General features: G+C 48.0%; 1 protein-coding gene across 2 annotated transcripts in view; it reads left to right on the top strand.

The window, feature by feature from the left end:
• The window catches only part of LOC137436845 (reticulon-1-like), a 112401-nt gene that overhangs the window by 9474 nt on the left and 79791 nt on the right, over nt 1-23136 (top strand). For both annotated transcript variants that reach the window (XM_078787153.1, XM_078787152.1), the window contains exons 2-3: nt 7657-7713; nt 8249-8677. In XM_078787153.1, the coding sequence (XP_078643279.1) occupies nt 8251-8677 (427 nt within the window). In that variant the 5' untranslated portion in view covers nt 7657-7713; nt 8249-8250. The remainder of the gene's footprint in view (nt 1-7656; nt 7714-8248; nt 8678-23136) is intronic.

The raw sequence follows: 23136 nt of genomic DNA, 5'->3' as shown, positions 1-23136 counted from the left end.
AGGTGTGCCAGGAGGAAACCTTTGCTGTCCAGAAAGAACATCAGGGCAAGACTAAAGTTTGCCAATGAACACCGAGGCAAAGACCAGCACTTCTGGAACAATGTGCTCTGGACAGATGAGTCAAAGATAGAGCTATTTGGCCACAGTACCAGAAGACATGTTTGGTGAAAACCAAAGACAGCATTTGACCACAAGAACCTGATACCAACTGGAAAGCATGGTGGTGGAAATATTATGGTTTGGGGCAGCTTTGCTGCATCAGGGCCTTGGCAGCTCACCATCATAGAATCCACTATGAATTCTTCATTGTACCAGAGGGTGCTTGAGGATAATGTGAGGCCATCTGTCGGAAAGTTGAAGCTCAACCGAAAGTGGACCTTGCAACATGACATTGGCCCTAAACATACCAGTAAATCCACCAAGGAATGGCTGAAAAGAAAGAAATAGATGGTTTTTGAAAGGCCAAGTCAAAGCCCAGATCTAAATCCCATCGAGATGTTGTGGGGGGATTTGAAACGAGCTGTGCATGCAAGAAACCCCTCAAACATCGCACAGCTGAAAGAATTCTGCATGGAGTGGGCAAAAATTTCTCCCAATCGATGTCAGAGACTGGTAGACAGTTATAAGAAACGCCTACTTGAGGTTGTTTCTGCCAAAAGGGGCAATACCACCGATTAGAGCCAAGGGTGTACTTACTTTTTCCACATGCGAAATTTGCATTTATGTTTATTTAGATTATACAATGGACTACAAAATGTAAATGTTTCATGATATTTGTTATATTATATCACCTTTATCTGTCAATATTGATGAAATAAAAGCGTCCTTAAACGTATTTTTAACTCGAAGGTCACAAGAAACTCATTTTGCAATAAATGTTCGTTTCCCATAAATCGTACACTTTCAAAAATCCAATCTCACCCCTCCCCTCCAAAAGCTTCCCCATAACCCCTCCCCTCCAAATCTTCCCCATCACCCCTCCCCTCCAAATCTTCCCCATCACCCATCCCTTTCAAATCTCCCCCCTTGCCCCCTCCCCCCTAAACTACCCCCTCACCCCTCCCCGCCAAGACGCCCCCTCACCCCTCCCCTCCTAGACTCCTGCCTCACCCCTCCCCTCCAAATCTCCCCCATATCCCATCCCTTTCAAATCCCTCCCCTTGTCCCTTCCCTCCCAAACTCCCCCCTCACCCCTCCCCTTCAAATCTCCCCACCCTCATTGCTTCTCAATTTCCCCCCTCTCACTCCCCCTCCTCAAAGCGTCCTCCCCGCTTCTTCCCCCTTCAAACAATCACCTCCAACTCCCCCAACCTTCTGCCTCACTCTTCCCCCTCCTCAAATAACACCTCATTGTGGCTCACCCAATCACCATCAAGCCTTTTGTCCGCCCCATCCTTCCCTTTCTCCGAGCTATTCTGAAATCTCTGACACACCTTCAACAGCTCTCCCTACCTCTTCCACCTCTTCCACATCTTACCCTACCCCTTCTCCCCCCTGTTCTGTATCTGATGCTCCCCCTTCCTCTTCATTAACGGTATGGACCTCAAACATCCGGGGCCTTCGTTCAAACTTAACTGATCTCTCCATACAGGTTGCTTCTGTCAAACCAGACGTGATCTGCTTAACAGAAACTTTCCTCCTTTATGATGTCTCTGATTCCATAGTATCTCTCCCGGGCTACTCCCTCCTCCGGTATGATAGACCTGAGCCTCGTCCTGGAGGCGGGGTTGCTATCTTTATCAAAAAGTCTCTTCCTCACTCGCCCTGCACTGTACTCTCTCCACCTCACCCCCAGGAATACCTCTGGCTACGGCTTCCCCTTCGCTCCCACCTCTTGTTCATATGTGTGTTGTACCGTCCACCAAACAGTGATGACTCCATCTACATCTCGCTGTCTGATGATATGGACCAACTTCTATCTACTCATCCCAACTCTCTCTTCCTCATATGTGGTGATTTCAACTGTCATCATGCCAGTTGGCTGGGTGTGGGTACCTCTCTCACCAGCCATGGCTCCTCAGCAAAGGACTTCTGCGACTCACTGGGACTGACACAATCTGTCAATTTCCCGACCCGGATCTCAGTCAACGGAACATCTTCTCTTCTGGACTTGGTTATGACTAACTTCCCTGAAAATGTCTGCTGCTCTTCTTCTGCTCCGATCGGATCATCTGATCATGTCCTTGTTAAAGTGGACATCTCTCTGACCATCCTCAGGGAGCCTGCTCAGCGTCGACGAGTTTGGCATTTCACTCAGGCCAACTGGCACGGTCTTCAAGCAGCAATCAATCATCTGGACTGGTCTCCCATCTCTACCACCTCTGACATCAACTCATCCTGGGAATTCTTCCAAAGTAAATTGCTCTCTCTCATGCACAGATTTATCCCATCTCGTCTTCAGTTGTCATACCCTTCCTCCCGTCCATGGTACACGGAATCTTGTGGTGAGGCTGTTGCCCAGAAACAACTTGCCTTCGTCTCCTGGAAAGCAAATCCAACGGAAGGAAATCTCATTTCCTTTCACAAAGCCCGAAACAAGCGTGTGTCCACCCTCAGGAGAGCCAGGAAACAATATCTCTCCGTTCTCAAGACCGAACTCTCTTATCTGTCTCCCTCTTCCAAATCCTGGTGGCGTCTGGTCAAATCCGTTTCTGGTGTTTGTTCCCCCTCCATCCCCTCCCTTACCTCAAACGGCTACACAGCTGACTCCGCACGTGAAAAAGCTGAATGCCTCAACTCTGTGTTTGCCTCTAAATCTTGTGTCCCAAACCCATCCCTCTCTGTACCCACCATACCCAGTCGTACCCTGCTGCTCCTGGACTCTGTGTCCTTTCCTCCTGACAAGGTGGAAAAGTTTCTGTCAACCCTCGACTCTGATTCTGCAACTGGACCCGACGGCATCAGCCCACGGGTCCTAAAATCCTGCGCTGCTGCTCTATCTCACCCTCTCTCTGTTCTCTTCACCCTCTCTTTTGCTCAAGGTCAACTGCCATCTGCTTGGAAATCAGCCAACATCACCGCTTTGCACAAAAAAGGTGCAAAAACAGATCCTAGCAACTACAGACCAATCAGCCTTCTCCCAATTATCAGCAAAGTCATGGAATCCATCATTGCTTCGGATATGAAATCTTTCCTCTTCTCCAATGGCTTGATCTCTGATCATCAATTTGGTTTCAGACCAGGTCACTCTACTCTGGACATGCTGCTTCTGCTGTCTCAACAATGGATGGAGGTCCTCAATGCCAAAGAGGAAATTAGAGCTGTCTCCCTCGACACATCACGTGCCTTCGATTAGGTCTGGCAACCCGCTCTGCTCACCAAACTCTCCTCCTTTGGTATCCATGGAAATCTCCACGCATGGCTGGCGGACTTCCTCTCTAGTCGTCGTCAACGTGTGGCCCTGAATGGGTTTCTCTCATCTCCTCTTCCTGTTCAGGCTGGAGTTCCCCAAGGCAGTGTTCTGGGCCCCGTGCTTTTCCTGGTCTTCATCAATGATCTCTCTGACTCTCTCGAAAATCCTCTCTATCTCTTTGCTGATGACTCCACTCTCTGCCGCTCCATTCCTCTTCCCTCAGATCGGCAGTCTGCTGCCTCCTCACTCTCTGAAGACCTGGACAAAATCACAGACTGGTCAAACAAGTGGAACATGTCTTTCAATCCTGACAAATCTCACACTCTTACTATGTCTCTCCGAAAAGATCGAATGGACAACCCTCCCATCTACTTTCTCAACAATCCTCTCCAAGAAGTTCTGTCGCTAAAGATTTTGGGTCTCACTATCTGCCATGATCTTTCTTGGGAAAACCACATTTCCAAGCTGGCCTCCAAAGCCAGTCGCCGACTGGGCATCCTCCGTCGTGCGAAGTCCTTCCTCGGCACACCTGAGCTCCTCACCACATACAAGGCTTTCATCCGCAGCTCAATGGAATACTGTTCTCCCCTATGGGCCGGTGCTCCTGCCTCACACCTAGCTCGGCTTCACGCTGTTGAAACCAAAGCTTTCAGAATTATTGGAATCTCCCGCGATGAAGCTATCTCTGAGGGCCTTTCACTCACTCACCGCAGGCAGGTAGGTGGTCTTTCTGTCTTCTACCAACTCCTCTCCGGCCTTGCACCCCCAGCTCTCTCTGTGCTCTGTCCCCCAAATATTCCTACAGGTCGCACAAGATCTGCCAGCAACCCTCTGATGGTTAAACTGCCGAAATCTCGGCTCTCTGCTCACCTTCACTCTTTCATTCCTCTTTTCTCCCGCCTCTGGAACAAACTCCCTCACTCCCTTCAATCCCACTCCTCCCTCCAGGTCTTTAAAACAGCTGTTCACCACCATCTCTTATCTTCCCCCATCCAAAACCTTGATCTTTTCTACCCCCGCTAATTCACCCCAGATCCACCTTGTTTGAAATTCCAACTTCTTTCCTGGAAGTCCTGGCAGTGTCCATATGTTTTATACCTCTCCCACCGCCCCCTTCCCATGCCCCCCCCCCCCCAAAGCCCTCGCCCTCTCTCAGATCTCTCGATGTCTCCATGTCTCTCGGTCCCTGCTCTCAAATGTTGTGTTTGTGTCCTTCCCCCTCTCCCCATCTTGTCTACCGCTCCCGATGTTATATGTTTTATGTGTCGGTTTGTCTTTCTGTGTGATTAATGTTCGCTCTTTCACGAGCCTCGATCTTGTATACAAAAAAAAAAAAAAAAAAAAAAAAAAAAAAATGAAGATCAAATAGCTGTATGTTGAAATATGTTGAAAACGTCAAAACTTTACATGGGGTGTACTTACTTTTTCACTTGACTGTATCTAATTGTGTCTTAATACATTTACCATCTTGTCTCTTTACTTTCACATAGGTTGTATCAAATTAATAGAGTATTAATTTCAGTTTGTTGGCTTGAAAGAAAGTGTGTAATTGGCTTTCCTGGAAAAAAAGGAATTTTCTGACTCCTGGTTGCTAAGGTAATTATCTATTCCTAAGAGGGAGGAACAGTGCTTGAATCAGTTGCAGATGTTAACATTTTTGCAATATAAGTTTTAACACACGACATACTTATACAAACGTACTAACAATTAAAGAGGTTCGTTCTATAGTTTAAATCAGGGGTTCCCAACCTTTTTATGTGTTATGGCCCCCTTGGCTCCCAGAGCACATCCCCAGCACCCCCTCCCTTTCGCGAGTGTCGAGCGACGGAGCACGTGTAAGCAGGCTGGGGGCCTGGGGGCATGCCTGCCAGCAAAATTTTGATTTCTAGATGCTCTGTGGTGCATTCTAAGAGGTGTTTTTTCCTTTAATTGGCTATTTTGTTTGTATGAGAATTGGTAAATTATTACACAGAAAATGAATTACAAGTAGGCAACATGAACATTTAGTTCCATAGTTTTTTTCTGTTCCTTACTGGCTCCCAACTACATCGTTTTTGGAAGAAGCAAACAAAGCAACGTCGCTCGAATGATGCATGTTTGATATTAGATTTTAATATTGTCGATAGCAACACTATGGACAGCATAAAATAGAACTGTCACACAAGAAAACAGTATGAAAAGGTTCCAAGTCAAGAATATGTGAAAACTAAAAACTCTGTTGTGTCTGTATTTAACGCAGTGTGTTATAATCTCACAAAAAGAAACTCAATTCGACAACAACTCAACTAGGGACGCGGTGCATGTGCCGTAAAAGTGAATTAAAAACTCAGTGGGTGGCTGAAATTGCATTTTGGCTACCAATTGGGGTATCCGTGGTTGAGTCATAGTCAGGGCAGAGTGGAGGTCATCTTCCATGTGGAACATCTTTCCCAAACTTATATATATTTGAAATCTGAATACATAGCTTATTTTGTTGAATATAATGATTGTATATATCATATGTTTTATATAAACAGTACATTTATTTGTTATACAGATATTTAATGAAAGAAAACTATTCTTTAGTCTATCACAAATCAAATTGCGAAGCTCTGATAAGGGAGCCAGTACACAACTCGAGCAGGCAGGTCGACCTGGAAGCGAGTTTTCCTGCAGCCTAGCCTGGTTTACGACCCTCAGTCTCAGTAAAAGAAATGTTTAGGACTGGTAGAGTTTATCGAACACGATTTAAACTGAACAATATATATTAATGAAACTTAAGCTTTATAAAAGAGACAATTTATGCTAATCTACATATATTAATGAAGCTTAACCAAGCAATTACAACTCAAGTGTTTGCAGTAAGCGGTTGAAGCGGTTGAGGCTCAAGAAAGTCACTCAGTTCACAAATTAAGTACGCAAATAATTAAATCCACTTCCACAATAGAAATGGGAATTCAGTGTAAATATTCAGTGAGCAAATGTCAGAATGGGTGCAGCTGGTAACCTCGACAATCTCGTTCCATTCTATCAGCTAAGATTTCCAATCCATGCTTGTTGTACCTCCAAAATACTGCTCAGGAGTGAGGGTGATATTATGAAAGCTCAGCTGGGAAATGGGTTTAGGCATGTTTTGGGCCTACAGCCTGACGGAAGATCACCAAAGTTCTTTCCTTACCAACAGACCAGACCACCTCCAGGCACTTATCCCTCTCCACATCGTTTCTTCAGCTCCGACCTTCCCCCTCTCTCTATATTTCCCATAGATTTGCTTTCAGCAATTTCCCACAGCATTTCATTCTGGTTTCCCATTCGATGATCCATAGATCAGTAGTTTCAGTTTCACGTTTCAACATCAGTTTCACTTTGAGATATCAGTTTAGATTCATCATCGCAACTTGTAATTCGACACGAATTGTGCATGGAAAAGGTCGGCAAAACCGATTTTGGGAGTAAATGTTTTCCAATTATCTAAGGGGTCTAAAGTTTTTTTTTTAGGGTCATAAAGGGGTCTAAAGTGTTTAAAGAATCAAGGATCTTAAAATGGCCAAATGGGGTCTAAAGGTGTCTAAGGACGAAAGAGCAAAAGGGGTCAAGAGTGTCCAAATGGTCCTAATTGGCCAAAGTGTCTTAAAAAGTCAATAGGTCTGAAAAGTGTCAAAAGGTGTATATGTCTCAAAAGGGTCGAAATGGGTATGAAAGGATCTAATGTGTGTAAAGGGTGTAAATGGTCAAAGTGATCTAAGGGGTGTAAAGGGTCTAGAGGAGTCTAAGGGGTGTAAAGGGTCTAAGGAGTGTTAGGGGTGTAAATGGTCGAAGGGGTCTAAGGGGTCTAAATGGTGAAAAGGGTCTAAGGGGTGTAAAGGGTCTAAGAATGATTTAATTTTCAAGTGATTCTTCACCATTGAGAGATCGGGCGAAAAGCTATATATAACATGGTATTTAAAAAAGTTATGCACGAGTTATGACTAAACTTGGTGGATGAGTTGGTTAGATGACAAGAACAAGCTGATTCGATTTTGATTCAGGCCCGAATCCAGATTCGGCCCTTCAGTGGGATACAAAACATAAACTGTTCAGCATGGCGGAGGTATGTGCTTTACCTAGTGCCATTCTAGTTTTGGTATGAGCCATAGCTACCACTCTTAAGTTTTTTGTTATAACAGTGGTTCATGTTGTTGCTCCAAAAATGCTTGCTGTACATGTATTTGGAGATACTTAACATAGTTATATTTATTTCCATTCTTCCTCTCTCCCCTTCCTCCCTTCGCCTTACATCCCTTGCTTCAATGATCATTCCTGCACTCTCTTAACACTCATCCCAGACGAGCCCATAACTCCATCAGGAACTCCTCCTGACTCTGTGGCTCCTGGATCAGAAGGTATAGTTATTACTTTATCAGAAGGTATTAGTTTATATTAGTTATCCAAACATGATAATTGTATGATTCCAACCTTATGGGCACATTCTTACTTCATCTGCCACCACGAGGTGGCGATCAGGCCCGTAATCCAACCAAATATGGCCGACCTGAGGCCTTTAACTCCTTACAGCAAAATTACTAAAACCACGGGGGCTATGACATTTTATTTCTTTTTCTCCTTGTTTCTGCTGGATTTTTTTTGTCTCATGCAGTCACAGACAACCCAATAAAGGTACAACTTTCATACTGTATTGTATTTGAAATGAATATGGACAAGCAGCAGCGGGGCTCTAGGCTACTTATTCTTTGCTCAAGTCAAAGATGGTGATACTGTAGCATTGAATTGTTGTAACTGGTGCAATCAATCTTGATCTGTTTATCCATGGTAAATGGTCACATTTGGATAATGTTCTCGCTGACGAGTTTTTAAAATCATACCATTATTTATCATCACTCAGTTGCCCTTACTCTGTGTCTTATGTTCTTTCCGCAGCCATGGAAGATCTGGATTCTACACTCCTCAACATTAACACAGCTGTTGCAGCTCTGGCTCTTCCCCAAGCCTCTGCTCATTCTCTCCTCAAGTGCTCTGATGAGCTTCACATTTCCCCTCAAGCACATTCTTTGTCTCGTGGACTGAGCTATGACTCTGGCGTTGAGTCACCAAATTCTGAGGTTGAGGCAGGACCTGCCACCAATGACCAGAGAGAAGGAGAGGGCTTGGGAAATGTTGAGGAAAATAATGAGACATCCTGCATGCAAGAATCACACGTAGATAGGTCCATGCATCCAGGAGATGGAGGCACTACCACAGATGTGGAAAATGTACGAGACATGGAAAAGTTGGAGCATTTCTCATTTCATACTACAGCGACCAACAAGGAGATAACTGGTCTGTTCCCCTCGCTCGATATGGATGCAGGTACGACACAACGTTAAATGATAATCAAAATAATTTATACTGAAAATGTCCCTGTTATGATGTGGGAGTAATCATGGAATAGAACATAAAATATAGACACAAGGGGAAAAGCCCCTCAAAATGACGGTTCACAAAACTCAACACAACACAACACAGAGGGTTACAATCAACACAAAGTTATGGATTTTGCCGAAGTAATTATTTGCAATATATTGTTGCGAATATGGAATTTGGCCTCCATATCCGCTTGTAAATATTCCCCTATTTTCTCCAATACTCCCCAACTTTCCCCAATCCCCCATTCCCTAGTCCCATTGCATGTAAATAACAATCAGTAGAGCCGACCTTCCCCTTATTCCCCCATTAAATGTCGTGCCCAGGTCCACCGCACCACACGTAGACAACTTTCGGACATCTTCCTAGTTATTCTTAGTCTATGTCAGTTAAGGCCTCGTTTCCATTAATTATGACTCTTCGTTGCACCAGAATGTGATTATATGGCATCAGTAGTGAGTTTAGGACCTTTCCCATACCTCCTCCCATCTTCTTCCCCGTCTACAACAACAGAGGGGCACGGCGCTGCGCGGGGGGGAGTGTGCGTCCTCCCACCGGCTCGGTTCGCCGCCATCGACAATGCGCTCCAGACGATGCGCTCCAGACCATGCGCTCCACGGGGTTACCACGAAGGGGCTCCTTGTCAGCTCCTCGTCAAGGGCGGAGCCTGGTAAACCCCCCCGCACGCACCCAATGAGAAGCAACGTGCCGATTCCACGAGGCGGAGCTAACGAGCCGAGGGCATGTCACTCCCCGCCGGATATACGCGGCCACGCGCCGGATGTGACGACAGATGCGCCCCGCCTGAGAAAGAACGTTGCCTGCAAGCGCTGAGAGAGAAAGGCCCGCCTGTGAAAGAACGTCCCCTCCGAGCGCTGTGAAACCTCCCGCATCTCTGGACCGGACCGGGTCGATTCTAACCTTTGAGCACAGGTGCACCTGGAGCCATCGACAACCGCTTTCCTGCCATCAACCCCCGTGTGAGTCAGCCTTGTCCCGTTTACCTGTCGTCTGTCCGGGGTTAAGATAAGCTTGTGTCTAAGTGCTTGTCTTTCTATGTTGTACCTCTCGTCCCTGTAATCTGACCTTCCGTAACGAATATAATCTCCTCCGGAGGTCTTGAGAACCGTATCCCTGGTGTCGTCATTTTATAACCCAGCCGGGTGTCTTCTTTTTCTTATTGAGCCAGCGTAACGCGACTTCGTCAACGTCGAGTATAGTCGGGTAATTTGTGCGGACACGACGGCCATTCCGCTCGGCCCACTTTAACATCAAAGTCGTGTCTGTAACAATTGGTTGTCAGGAGTTGGATTCGAACCTGGGACTAAATTTATTTAGCCCAAATTTTGGAACACCAATTGTACTATTAGAGTAACAATTGGTGTCGAGGAGTGAGATTCGGACCCGGGACTAAATTAGTTAGGCCCAAATTTTGGGAGGGAAAATCGAGCCGGAGCGCGTACGGCGCTCGACCAAATCGATCCGGAGCGCGGTCCCGCGGTTACTGCGCTCGACGAAATTATAACAGCAAAATTTGGATTGGTGTTACGAAACTCGAATTTTGAAAGTCGCGCTATGGCGGATCAAGACGGCTGGGGTCCGGTAGGGGAGAGTGAAGCAGGGTCGGTCCAGGACCAAATTGAGGGACATGAGGGACAGGAGGAGAGCGAAGCAGCGAGGGTAGCAGACGCACAAAATAGCGTCGCTGAGCCCGACATTGCGGGAGCGCAAAATGGCGCCTCGCTGGTCACCGCGCCCGCGACCGTGGCAGCGCCCCTGGTGGATCCGAACCTTTTTATGTTGCAAATGGGGGCCCTTATGGAGAGGCTAGAAGCAAAAATGGGGGTAATGAATAACCAAATGGGGGTAATGGGAAACGAAATGGGGGTAATGAGGGACGAAGCGAGGGCTCGGAGTGAGCGATTGGGGGTAATGGGAAACCAGATGGGGGTAATGAGGGACGAAGCGAGGGGTACCGGAGAGGGGTTAGACAACGGGATAAAGGAGGTGAAAAATGGGTTAATGGGGGTAGAAAATAGAATGGCTGCCCAGGAGAATCAGATAGAGGGAGTGAAAAATGGGGTAGAGGGAGAGGAGATCAGAAGAGGAGTGAGTGAGGAGGTCGGAGGAGTGCGCGAGGAGGTGAGGCACTGTAAGGAGCGCATGGAGAAGGAGGTGAGAAAGGGGACTGTAAAATTGCAAGGGGGCATAGAGGACCTGACGCAGGAGGTGGAGCAGCTGACGGTGGGACAAACGGAGTTAGTGGAGCAGGTTCAAAGGAACACTGCGGTATTAGGAGGTTTGAAAGCGACACAGAAAGAAGTGGAAGAGGGGGTGAGCGAAATTAAGAAGCGACGGAGAGGGGATAACAAAGAGATAAAAGAGGAGATGAAAGAATTGGTCCAAAGTCTGTGTTTGGATCGTGATGTGCTCATTAACCGGATGAGGGATTCGCAGGTGATGGAGGAGAAGCGAAGAGGAAGAAGACCTGGTGTAAGTGGTGACCAATATGGTCGTGCGTATGATGCGCCAGGTGATTTAATAAGCTTGGGGGTCGAGATAGACCCGGATGTTCGTGAGAGGCCACTGGTGAAGTGTGCGACAGGTCTGGTGTGCGAAAAAGGAGGTGTGCAAGAAAGTCCGACTCTGGGGTGTGTGAGGAAAAAGTGCGTGCCAAGGAGTGAGTGTGCTGGCGAGAGTGAGTCGGTCGTAGCGTGTGTGCGAGGGAGCACGTGGAAGCGCGGTGTGGTGAGTGTTGCAGATGGTGTGACGGGAGAGTGTGCGCAGGAGTGTGCGCGAGAAAGGTGTGTGACGGACAGGTGCATGAGGAAAGAGTGCGCTGTCAGAAGTAAGGAAGAGTGTCCACCTGTGGTGAGTGTTACAGAGGATGTAACGGGAGAGTGTGCGCGAGAAAGGTGTGTGACGGACAGGTGCATGAGGAAAGAGTGCGCTGTCAGAAGTAAGGAAGAGTGTCCACCTGTGGTGAGTGTTACAGAGGGTGTAACGGGAGAGTGTGCGCGAGAAAGGTGTGTGACGGACAGGTGCATGGGGAAAGAGTGTGCTGTCAAGAGTAAGGGTGAGTGCGTTGTCAAGAGTGGTGGTGAGAGGAGTGAGAGTGACATGGAGCGTGAGTTAGTTGTGACAGGTGAGCGAGGATGTACACCTGGGATGGCAGGATGCACACCTGGAATGGTAGAGCGTGAGTGGGAATGCACGCTGGAGTTGGTGGTGAGGCACGTGGTTGGGTGTGCGAATGAGAGCACACCTGTGATTGTCACAGAGGAGGTGACCGAGGAGGGGGCGCGAAGCGGTGTATTGGTGAGGTGTGCGAGCAACGAATGTGTGCCAAAGTGTTCGGTGGTCAGGTGTGTGACCAAGGCTGTGAGTGGAATGGGTGTACCTGGGTGTGTAAGGAAAGGTACGAGGAGCATGAGCACGGCTGGATGTGTGAGCAAGGAACGGGCTGCGGGGTGTAAGCATGCAGGTGAAGCATCGACATTAAACGGGTTAGAGGTTAGAGCGACTTTTAGCCGAAGCGGGCCCTCGGTGCGTGCCGGGCCTCGCTTTGAACGGCCGCGTCCAGGCTCCACTAGGTGGAGCGGGCAGCTGGATAGGAAGGGTCGCTATAGCGACCACGTTTTGTTGAGGCATTCCGGCAGGTCGAGATCGGGACATTGGATGGCTCCACGCCGAGGTGGTGCGTGGGATCTCAGCCCGGGTAAGCCCCCGTCCCTGCCCCGAATGCCGGACGCATCCAGCCGCTGGCACAAAACAACCAGCATCCATTGCTTGGCTTTACGAAGCCGGGCTTTGGACAGGGATTGGCGCACCGAGAGGTATTAGTGAGTCGACTGGGTGATGAGGTTAGTGTTTTGGACCCAAAATTAGAGAAAAACAAAATTTGATGATTGGCAAGGGATTGGCAGTAGTGATTGGCAGATGATGGGCAGTGATTGGCAAATTTTTAATTTGTTGAAATTCGATGTGCAAAATTGGTAGTGAGAGACCCCCGATGTGGTGGGATGGCAAATCCACCATCCTTCCCATGTGGGGGCAAAGGAGCAATAGTTTATGGGGTGTATGGCAGTGAAAACTAGCCCGGGTGGGTTAGGATATGGTGTGTAGGGATCTAGCGAGGATTGACATTAGGTGACGTTAAGTTTAGTTGGTGACTGATACCTGTAGTAGGGACGCAGGTAGATTAGTGTGGATGATAATGACGAGGGAGCGCAATAGTTTAAAGGGACGACTGGGAAGCGCAAGTTTCAGAAGGGAGTAGTTAGCTGAGATGATGCCGTGTTTGTGAGAATTGAACAGGTGTGATTGCACAGGTGTGCAACTGGACAGGTGTGTGGAGCAGTGTGTGAGTAGTGAGTGTTGTGGATCAGCGCGAAGGCGCTTGGGGAGAGAAGGGTGCAGGTGGCACCAGGTGTGAGAGCACAGGTGTGCAAGTACAGGTGTGTGGAGAGAGTTGGAGTAAGTGGTACGGAGTGGTGTGCATGGTGCGAAGGTGTGGATGGGGGAAGAGTGGACCCCCTTTCACGAATACCCGGGGCGGGTAGTGTAAGTGTTAGGTAGAGGGTATAGGTAAGTTGTGGTTGGATATTGGCATTTGTGGTGCGGTTGCAGAATGGTGTTGTGAATGGGTGCATTAGTGTTGTGGAAATGGCGGGGCGTGTAGCCTGTTAGTGTGTGTAGTTGGTTGGGCACTCCACCACTGTGAGGATGTCGGCCAGGTGAGGCCGCAGGTGGGCTCTGGGAGCCGGTAGAGTTGTGGATGGGGCCCGAGGATCCGGAGGATGGACCCGGGTAGCCCAGTGCCAGAGAGGGCACCGAGTGGGGAGAGTGCCAGAGGGCCTTCCCCTGGTAGTTAGGTTAGGGTAAGGAGCAGGTAAGCTCGGAGGCAACTGCAGTGGTGGAGGTGTGCAGGTGGGTAGACCCACTGGGAGAGGTACACGTCGCAGCCCAGAAATTGTACGAGGGCACCGGGAGATGAATCGGGGGAGTGAGACCCCAAATTGAAGAGCACCACAGTTTGGCCAATGGGAATTGGTTTTTAGAACCCATAGTGTAAGAGGGCCAATGGTTTGGCCGGAGAAAGACCCCGGGTAGTGTAAAGTTGTTAAAGTCACTTAGGAAATAGTTAGGATTGATGAACCTGTCGCACCATACGCAGCCACTTACCTGTGGTGATGATGATGACTCCACACCTGTGTTTTCTTTGTTTTGTTGCAGGAAATGAAATTGCTGTGGATTTGTGAGACGCATCACGACGTGGATGAGACATTGGGGTGATTCCATCTCTCCCTCCCTAGGAGGGACTGATGATGAATTGGTAATGGCAAATTTTGATGTTGAGTTGAAAATGGCAAATTTTGATGAGAGTTGAAAATGGCAAATTTGATTGGTTAGGAGGGAGAGAAGACGAATTTGGTTTATGGGAGGAACGGGGAAGACAGTAGGGATGTTTGTTGATTTGTAAAGTAGATGTTTATGGGTAGTGTTGTGTTTTGTGGATACAGTAAGGGGTAAGGGAGGGGCCATGTAGGTTACCTGGTGGGGGGGGGGGGGGGCGTACGATAGGAACGTACCTGTCTCACCTGGTTCCCATGTGCCCCCAGTGTGCATCACCTTACATTGCGTGCACTTTTGCGCCCTTACCACCTTACTCACTTGTCTGCTTCTTTTGTCTCCCACCTCCGAGGATCTGGCTTTGGGGTAGAGAGAGAGGAGAGAGAGGTGCTGGCTGCGCAGTTATGGCCCTGCACTTTCGCTGTTTGCTGCCGGGATCGATACACCATATGGACCGCAATGTTTGTGGCCACCCACAATGGACCGCAGTTCGTTTGCGGCCAAGCACCACCCGGGGATGGACCTATGGGTCAACGTGGCACCTATGCCATAAAGGTGAACCACTGTTAATTAACACCACTGAAGGCCACACGAAGAGCAAGAGACACCTGCAGGGTTAGGGGTTGTCGAATTTATTTTTATTCCAATGAACAATGGTGACTGCACCGATTGGTGGTGGGGTGGTGCTTTTGATGCTGGGACGGGGTGCTCTGCACGTTATTAAAGGCCGTCGGCCACAGAGCACTCGTGGGTTGGTGTATCGATGCTGGCAAGCGCGCTCTCTCTATGCATAACATCTGCATGTGTTCCTCCAAAGACAGGTCCTGGATCGTAGTGTAGATATCAGCGTAATCTTGTAAATAATGCTCCCTACCGGCTGTATGTGTAGTTTGCGAATTCTTTCCGGATTCGGTTATCCTGTGGGTGTGTTTCTGTGAGGAGAAGGGTGCAACGTCGCAGGGGGACATATTTACTCATTTGTGAATATCTGTAAAACTGTCGCACTCAGGGTAGAGTTAATAGTAGAGGGAACTACATTGCGTGCCACACTAAAGTAGGTAAAAATTTATCGGGTCGGGACGCCCCGAGGGTAGAGAAGGGTGCAATGTTGCGAATATGGAATTTGGCCTCCATATCCGCTTGTAAATATTCCCCTATTTTCTCCAATACTCCCCAACTTTCCCCAATCCCCCATTCCCTAGTCCCATTGCATGTAAATAACAATCAGTAGAGCCGACCTTCCCCTTATTCCCCCATTAAATGTCGTGCCCAGGTCCACCGCACCACACGTAGACAACTTTCGGACATCTTCCTAGTTATTCTTAGTCTATGTCAGTTAAGGCCTCGTTTCCATTAATTATGACTCTTCGTTGCACCAGAATGTGATTATATGGCATCAGTAGTGAGTTTAGGACCTTTCCCATACCTCCTCCCATCTTCTTCCCCGTCTACAACAACAGAGGGGCACGGCGCTGCGCGGGGGGGAGTGTGCGTCCTCCCACCGGCTCGGTTCGCCGCCATCGACAATGCGCTCCAGACCATGCGCTCCACGGGGTTACCACGAAGGGGCTCCTTGTCAGCTCCTCGTCAAGGGCGGAGCCTGGTAAACCCCCCCGCACGCACCCAATGAGAAGCAACGTGCCGATTCCACGAGGCGGAGCTAACGAGCCGAGGGCGTGTCACTCCCCGCCGGCTATACGCGGCCACGCGCCGGATGTGACGACAGATGCGCCCCGCCTGAGAAAGAACGTTGCCTGCGAGCGCTGAGAGAGAAAGGCCCGCCTGTGAAAGAACGTCCCCTCCGAGCGCTGTGAAACCTCCCGCATCTCTGGACCGGACCGGGTCGATTCTAACCTTTGAGCACAGGTGCACCTGGAGCCATCGACAACCGCTTTCCTGCCATCAACCCCCGTGTGAGTCAGCCTTGTCCCGTTTACCTGTCGTCTGTCCGGGGTTAAGATAAGCTTGTGTCTAAGTGCTTGTCTTTCTATGTTGTACCTCTCGTCCCTGTAATCTGACCTTCCGTAACGAATATAATCTCCTCCGGAGGTCTTGAGAACCGTATCCCTGGTGTCGTCATTTTATAACCCAGCCGGGTGTCTTCTTTTTCTTATTGAGCCAGCGTAACGCGACTTCGTCAACGTCGAGTATAGTCGGGTAATTTGTGCGGACACGACGGCCATTCCGCTCGGCCCACTTTAACATCAAAGTCGTGTCTGTAACAATATAATACAGTCCAATAAATGAGACTTTCTCGGTGGAGGATCAGCATTGAGGGGAGTAATTTGTCAACAAATCTGTCAAAACATTGCATATTGTAATGAGAGCATTGGAACTTCAGCATCAGGAGGGTAAGTCGATCTTAAACACCCCATTCCCCCAACAGGAGGGTAGAGCGATCTTAAACACCCCATTCCCCCAAAAGGAGGGTAGGGCGATCTTAAACACCCCATCCCCCCAACAGGAGGGTAGGGCGATCTTAACACCCCATCCCCCCAACAGGAGGGTAGGGCGATCTTAAACACCCCATTCCCCCAACAGGAGGGTAGAGCGATCTAAACACCCCATCCCCCCAACAGGAGGGTAGGGCGATCTTAAACACCCCACCCCCCCAACAGGAGGGTAGGGCGATCTTAAACACCCCATCCCCCCAACAAGAGGGTAGGGCGATCTTAAACACCCCATCCCCCCAACAGGAGGGTAGAGCGATCTTAAACACCCCATTCCCCCAACAGGAGGGTAGAGCGATCATAAACACCCCATCCCCCCAACAGGAGGGTAGGGCGATCTTAAACACCCCATCCCCCCAACAGGAGGGTAGGGCGATCTTAAACACTCCATTCCCCCAACATGATGGTAACACGATCCCAAGCACCCCCTCCCCTCCACCCCCTCCCCCCAACAGGAGGGTAGGGCGAGCTTAAACACCCCATTCCCCCAAGAGCAGGGTAAGGTGATCATAAACACCCCCACCCTCCTCCCCACCCCCAACATGATGGTGAGGCGATCCCAAGCACCTCCTCCCCTCCACCCCCCACCCCCAACAGGAGGGTAGGGCGATCTTAAACACCATGATTATGTTAGCATTACCATGATTACGTTAGCATTACCATGATTACGTTAGCATTACTATGATTATGTAAGCATTACCATGATTACGTTAGCATTACCCTGATTACATTAGCATTACTATGATTACGTTAGCATTACCATGATTATGTTAGCATTACCATGATTATGTTAGCATTACCATGATTATGTTAGCATTACCATGATTATGTTAGCATTACCATGATTATGTTAGCATTACCATGATTATGTTATGTTACGTGCTCCTCCCTGACCCGCTGGTCACGGTGTACCTCCGAGCCCCGAGAGGACTCACGGCAGAAAAATGTGTTATTCTGTTTCAAAAATCAATGGTGAAACCACACCAGTTGTTACCAACAAACAAATATTGTATTAAAAATCACACAAGAATAACAGTACAACAATAATAGCAATCAAAAGTACAATCAATGTATATCTTATGATGGTATCATCAGCTAGTATAAAGTAACTCACTGTGCGCCAAGTGAGCGTAACAAGAACATTCCCCAATGTCTCTTATTCCCGGCTTCAAGATGAAGTTGATTCGCTCCAGCGATCGCTAGAACGATGTCCAATCGAGACCAGAATCCCGTGCGGATGGCAAGGGCAGTCACACAGCCGAAGCTGTACAACGGCGCCCTCAAGGCGACTGGGAAATCCAAAGGCGCCCTACAGGCGACTGAGAGATCACACCCTCGGGTATGGATGAATGAGCCTTCAAAAAGCCACGTCACACACACGCCCCAGATCGACGTCTGAATGCGTTGAGAATTGTCGAAAAGAAACGAAACCGCGAGCGAAGCACAAGTCCTGCGCGAGTCAAAATGGCCGACGACCCGCTCTTGAGACGGGACGGCTCGGCGATAATACTCTTCGGAATCCACCGCCAAAAACCTGACACGCAGGTTTTTCGGTCACAGCGATGACAACTCGGTCGTAGGGATCCCTTTCCCAGAAACCCGAAAGTTCGCGAGTGACTCTTGCTCACCAACGTTCGCTTCAGAACCCGGAGCAACTCGGCTTTCTTGTCCGACTCCTTCGCTCCAGCCTCTTTCATCCTCTTCCTCTTCCTCGCCGTCCGGTTCCTGTTTCATTTAAAACATTAACTTTTAACTTTTTAAAATAGAAATGCCTATTCCCTTTAAATGACAACAATAATAATACATGGAATCAGAAATGTTTCAAGTGGATGAAAACCACCACAACGGAAGTGACGAATCCGTAACACTTCCACCCCTCAAGAAAGAAAGTTTGAACATAGTGAAAACTTTCATTGCAGGCCAAAAACATTTTTTGAATGAAGGTTAAGGGGTTGTGATCAAAAATCCAAAGTCAAGCAAATCTACAGCACTTTTTAGGGAGGCCGAGCCTCTCAAGGTTTCATGGTGGTTCGTGGTTGGGTGGTGAGGCCTGGAAGTATTTACTACATGGATGCCTTTAGGAACGTGGAGTTCACGGTTAATCCGTGTAGGAATCTTGGCTCGGCTGCTCCGCAGCATTCAGTGCCTCAAACTCTTCCTAACTTTCATAATAATCACGGTTGGAGCGCTTGTCGCTGTAGTCACGTGAATAGTGGCCTCCTTCTCGACCACTACCCTGATAATCATCCCTTCGGAAGCTGCCATAACTCTGGGAGCCTCCATAGTCACCTCGACTGCGGCCACCACCAAAACTACTACTCCCACCCAGGGAGCCATAGCCACCCCTGAAACTACCTCCACGTTTTCCTCTTCTGTAGCCCCTTCGACGCCCATGGCCTGCCTTCTCCACTGTTATGGTCCGACCATCCAAATCCTTGCCATTCAAATTCTTTTCTGCATCTTTGGCATCCTTTGTGTTTTCAAACGTGACAAAGCCAAACCCTCTTGACATTTGCGTCTCCCTGTCTTTTATCAGCAGCACATTCAAGAGCGGTCCATATTGGCCGAAGACAGAGTCCAGAACAACTTCCCTTGTTCTGAAGTTCAGTCCACCTACAAATAGCTTGCCAACATTGCCTCCATCCATGACTTGTGTGTGCTGACACTTAGTTTTTGGGTACTTGACAAGACGTGCCTGTGCAAAGCGTGACATCAGTACCTTCCTCTTCTCTTCAGAGCGCTTCATACCCATAGCACGAGTCGCGGCACAGGATGGAAAGATACCCGGAATCTTCTGCTCTAACTGTGCAGTGTTATTTTCCATGCTAGGCTTTTCAACAAACATCCGGTTTCCAGAGACTTGACCACCGGCCAAATCATTCCCGATGACAAAAGATATTCCCTCTACAGGTAGAGTGGCTTGTAAACCTACCGTGACCGGTCCTGACACCAAATCAGACTTTAAGTGGATGACATGAAGTGGAGCTTTAACACAGCCACCAACCCCCTGTAAAAGAACACTAACACCAGTTGCCGTCTTCTCTGACAAGGGCAAAATGCCTTCAAGCATTAAAGACTGATGTGCTCCTATGTCCCTCAATACCCTAACAGGTCTCTGGTTAGTCAAGTCTCCATCCAGTGACACAAACCCCTCTGAAATAAAAGGTTTGTAACCCTCTTGAACAAGGTCGTTCTGTGATGCCGTAACTTTGGCATGGGAACCTTCACAAGGCACTGTCTGTCCACCAAGGACGATTTCTCACATTTGCCAATGCATTCGGAGTTGTACTCGTCTGACTCCGCTCCTGATTTTTCCTTTCCAGGGCATAACATTGGGACATCAAGTGTCCAGGTTTCTTGCAAAAAGTGCAAGTAGGCCCAGAGGAAAAACTCGTGGTCTGCCTCGAGCCCCCCGGAAGATAAGTCTGTCTTGGAACTGTAGTCTTCTGATCCCTAAAAGTCGCAGTATCAGATTTGTCCTCATAGTCATCTCTGGGCCACCCCCATGAATATTCGTCCTCCACACCGGATGTACCATAACTCCCCTGGCGAACTCTAGGCGGGAAGTTAGGTTTGTGGAACCCCATCCTGTGTGTCAAGGCATAGTCATCGGCCATGGTTGCTGCCTCATACAACTCTGGTACCTTCCTTTCCTCCAGATGTACTTTAATGTCCTCGTGGACACACTGTTTGAATTCCTCCACCAAGATCAATTGTCGCAACAGTTTGAAGTCTTTCCCAATCCCTTTCGAACACACCACCGATCAAACATGGTTTCCTTCATTCTGGCAAACTCCACATGGGTCTCACTCACCCTCTTCCTGGCATTCCGGAATTTTTGCCGGTAAGCTTCAGGGACCAATTCATAGGCTTTGAGAATGGCTTTCTTCACTTCCTCATAATCTATACATTTGTCAATCGGTAAAGCCGAAAATATATCTTGAGCTTTACCCACCAGAACACTTTGCATTAACATAGTCCAGGACCCCACAGGCCATTTTAGCATTTGAGCCACTTTCTCAAAGTGTAAAAAAAACTTGGCTACCTCCTTTTCATTGAAGGGTGGAACCAGCCTCACATGCTTACCAACATCCCAGGTGTTCCGACTAGTTGTCGAACCAGCCGGCATGGATGCTACCTCTCCCCGTTCTCTCATTAATTCCAGTTCCTCAAGTTTAATTTCCCTCTGACACTCCATGTCACGTTCCTTTAACTCCCTTTCGGCTCTTCTTTCCTCTGCTCGTTTCTCCTCGAGTTCTCGTTCCTGTTCTACTCTTTTTTCCACGAGTTCCCTTTCAACTCTCCTTTCCTTTGCTCTTCTTTCTTCTTCAGCTCTCCTTTCCTCTGCTCTTCTCTCCTCGGCTTCTCGTTCCTGTCCTACTCTTTTTTCCTCGAGTTCTCGTTCCTGTTCTACTCTTCTTTCCAAGAGTTCTCTTTCAGCTCTCCTTTCCTCTCCTCTGCTCTTCTCACCTCGGCTTTCCATTCCAACTCTTTTAACCTTTCCTGGCTCTGCAGTTGCATCTCCATTTTCCGGAGCTCCACATCTTCTTTTTCCTCGGGTAACCAATCCAAGGCTACCTCTGTCCATGTTCCCTGTCCCACCAGAGATTCTACCACCAATGTCTGCATCTCTGCTTTCTTCATACTAGGGCATGCCCGTACTATATATATATCTAAAATTATATCCCCCCCCCCCCCTCTATTTACATGGAATGGTTTGGTCCATTCGCAAAGCCAAAGGCAAAGCGAACGGCTTGCGAGTACGGTGACAATCCCCCCCCCCTCTATTTACATCAAATGGTTTGGTCCATTCGCAACGACCACAGAACCCCCCCCCCCCCCCCTCTATTTACATGAAATGGTTTGGTCCATTCGCAACGCCAAAGCGAACGGCGAACGGCTAAATCGCCATAGCTCGGTAACTACTTGTCCGATTAATTTCAAACCTTGAAAAGGCACATCCTCGGGTCCCCAGCAATATACATGGCAAGTTTAAAGTATATCGGACCCGTGGTTGTCGAGAAACAGCGGTCACAGACAAACATACAAACATACAAACATACACACAGAGATTACTGGAATTATAGATAGATGAGCTCGGACCTGCAAGTTAAAATGTTTGGCCAATCTCAAGAGTTCCGATCTTTTTAACGCTAGGTACTGTGCCTCATTAGGGGATGCCGCAAACTGTTCTGCGTCAAACACCATGGTGACTATTAGTTAACACCTGTTAACCTTCACACAAAAATTTCCAAATTTTTGAAAAATTTGGGAATGTTAGAAAAATTCCAAATTTTGGAATTTTGGGAATGCTCGGGAATTCTATCCCAGACGAATATTATTAGGGAATTTAATCCCGGATGGATGTTATTAGGGAATTTAATCCCGGACAAAGACCCAATTTTGAGCCCCCGAGTCAATTGGACGAGCCCCCAATTTCTGTTACGTGCTCCTCCCTGACCCCTGGTCACGGTTTACCTCCGAGCCCCGAGAGGAGTCACGGCAGAAAAATGTGTTATTCTGTGTCAAAAACAATGGTGAAACCACACCAATAATTGTTACCAACAAACAAATATTGTATTAAAAATCACACAAGAATAACAGTACAACAATAATAGCAATCAAAAGTACAATCAATGTATATCTTATGATGGTACCATCAGCTAGTATAAAGTAACTCACTGTGCGCCAAGTGAGCGTAACAAGAACATTCCCCAATGTCTCTTATTCCCAGCTTCAAGACGAAGTTGATTCACTCCAGCGATCGCTAGAACGATGTCCAATCGAGACCAGAATCCCGTGCGGATGGCAAGGGTAGTCACACAGCCGAAGCTGTACAAAGACGCCCTCAAGGCGACTGGGAAATCCAAAGGCGCCCTACAGGCGACTGAGAGATCATACCCTTGGGTATGGACGAATGAGCCTTCAAAAAGCCATGTCACACACACACGCCCCAGATCGACGTCTGAATGCGGTGAGAATTGTCGAAAAGAAACGAAACCGCGAGCGAAGCACAAGTCCTGCATGAGTCAAAATGGCCGACGCCCACTCTTGAGACATGACGGCTCGGCGATAATACTCTTCGGAATCCACCGCCAAAAACCTGACACGCAGGTTTTTCGGTCACAGCGATGACAACTCGGTCGTAGGGATCCCTTTCCCGGAAACCCGAAAGTTCGCGAGTGACTCTTGCTCGCCAACGTTCGCTTCAGAACCCGGAGCAACTCGGCTTTCTTGTCCGTCTCCTTCGCTCCGCCCTCTTTCATCCTCTTCCTCCTCCTCGCCGTCCGGTTCCTGTTTCATTTAAAACATTAACTTTTAACTTTTTAAAATAGAGATGCCTATTCCCTTTAAATGACAACAATAATAATACATGGAATCAGAAATGTTTCAAGTGGATGAAAACCACCGTAAAGTGGAAGTGACGAATCCGTAACAGTTAGAATTACCATGATTATGTTAGCATTACTATGATTATGTTAGCATTACCATGATTATGTTAGAATTACCATGATTATGTTAGCATTACCATGATTATGTTAGCATTACCATGATTATGTTAGCATTACCATGATTATGTTAGCATTACTATGATTATGTTAG

The sequence above is a fragment of the Myxine glutinosa genome, chromosome 11, assembly GCF_964187855.1.
Source record: "Myxine glutinosa chromosome 11, kmMyxGlut1.1, whole genome shotgun sequence".
Taxonomy (NCBI): domain Eukaryota; kingdom Metazoa; phylum Chordata; class Myxini; order Myxiniformes; family Myxinidae; genus Myxine; species Myxine glutinosa.
Note: the sequence above shows the minus strand (reverse complement) of the source record. Positions and strands in the feature narration are given on the sequence as shown.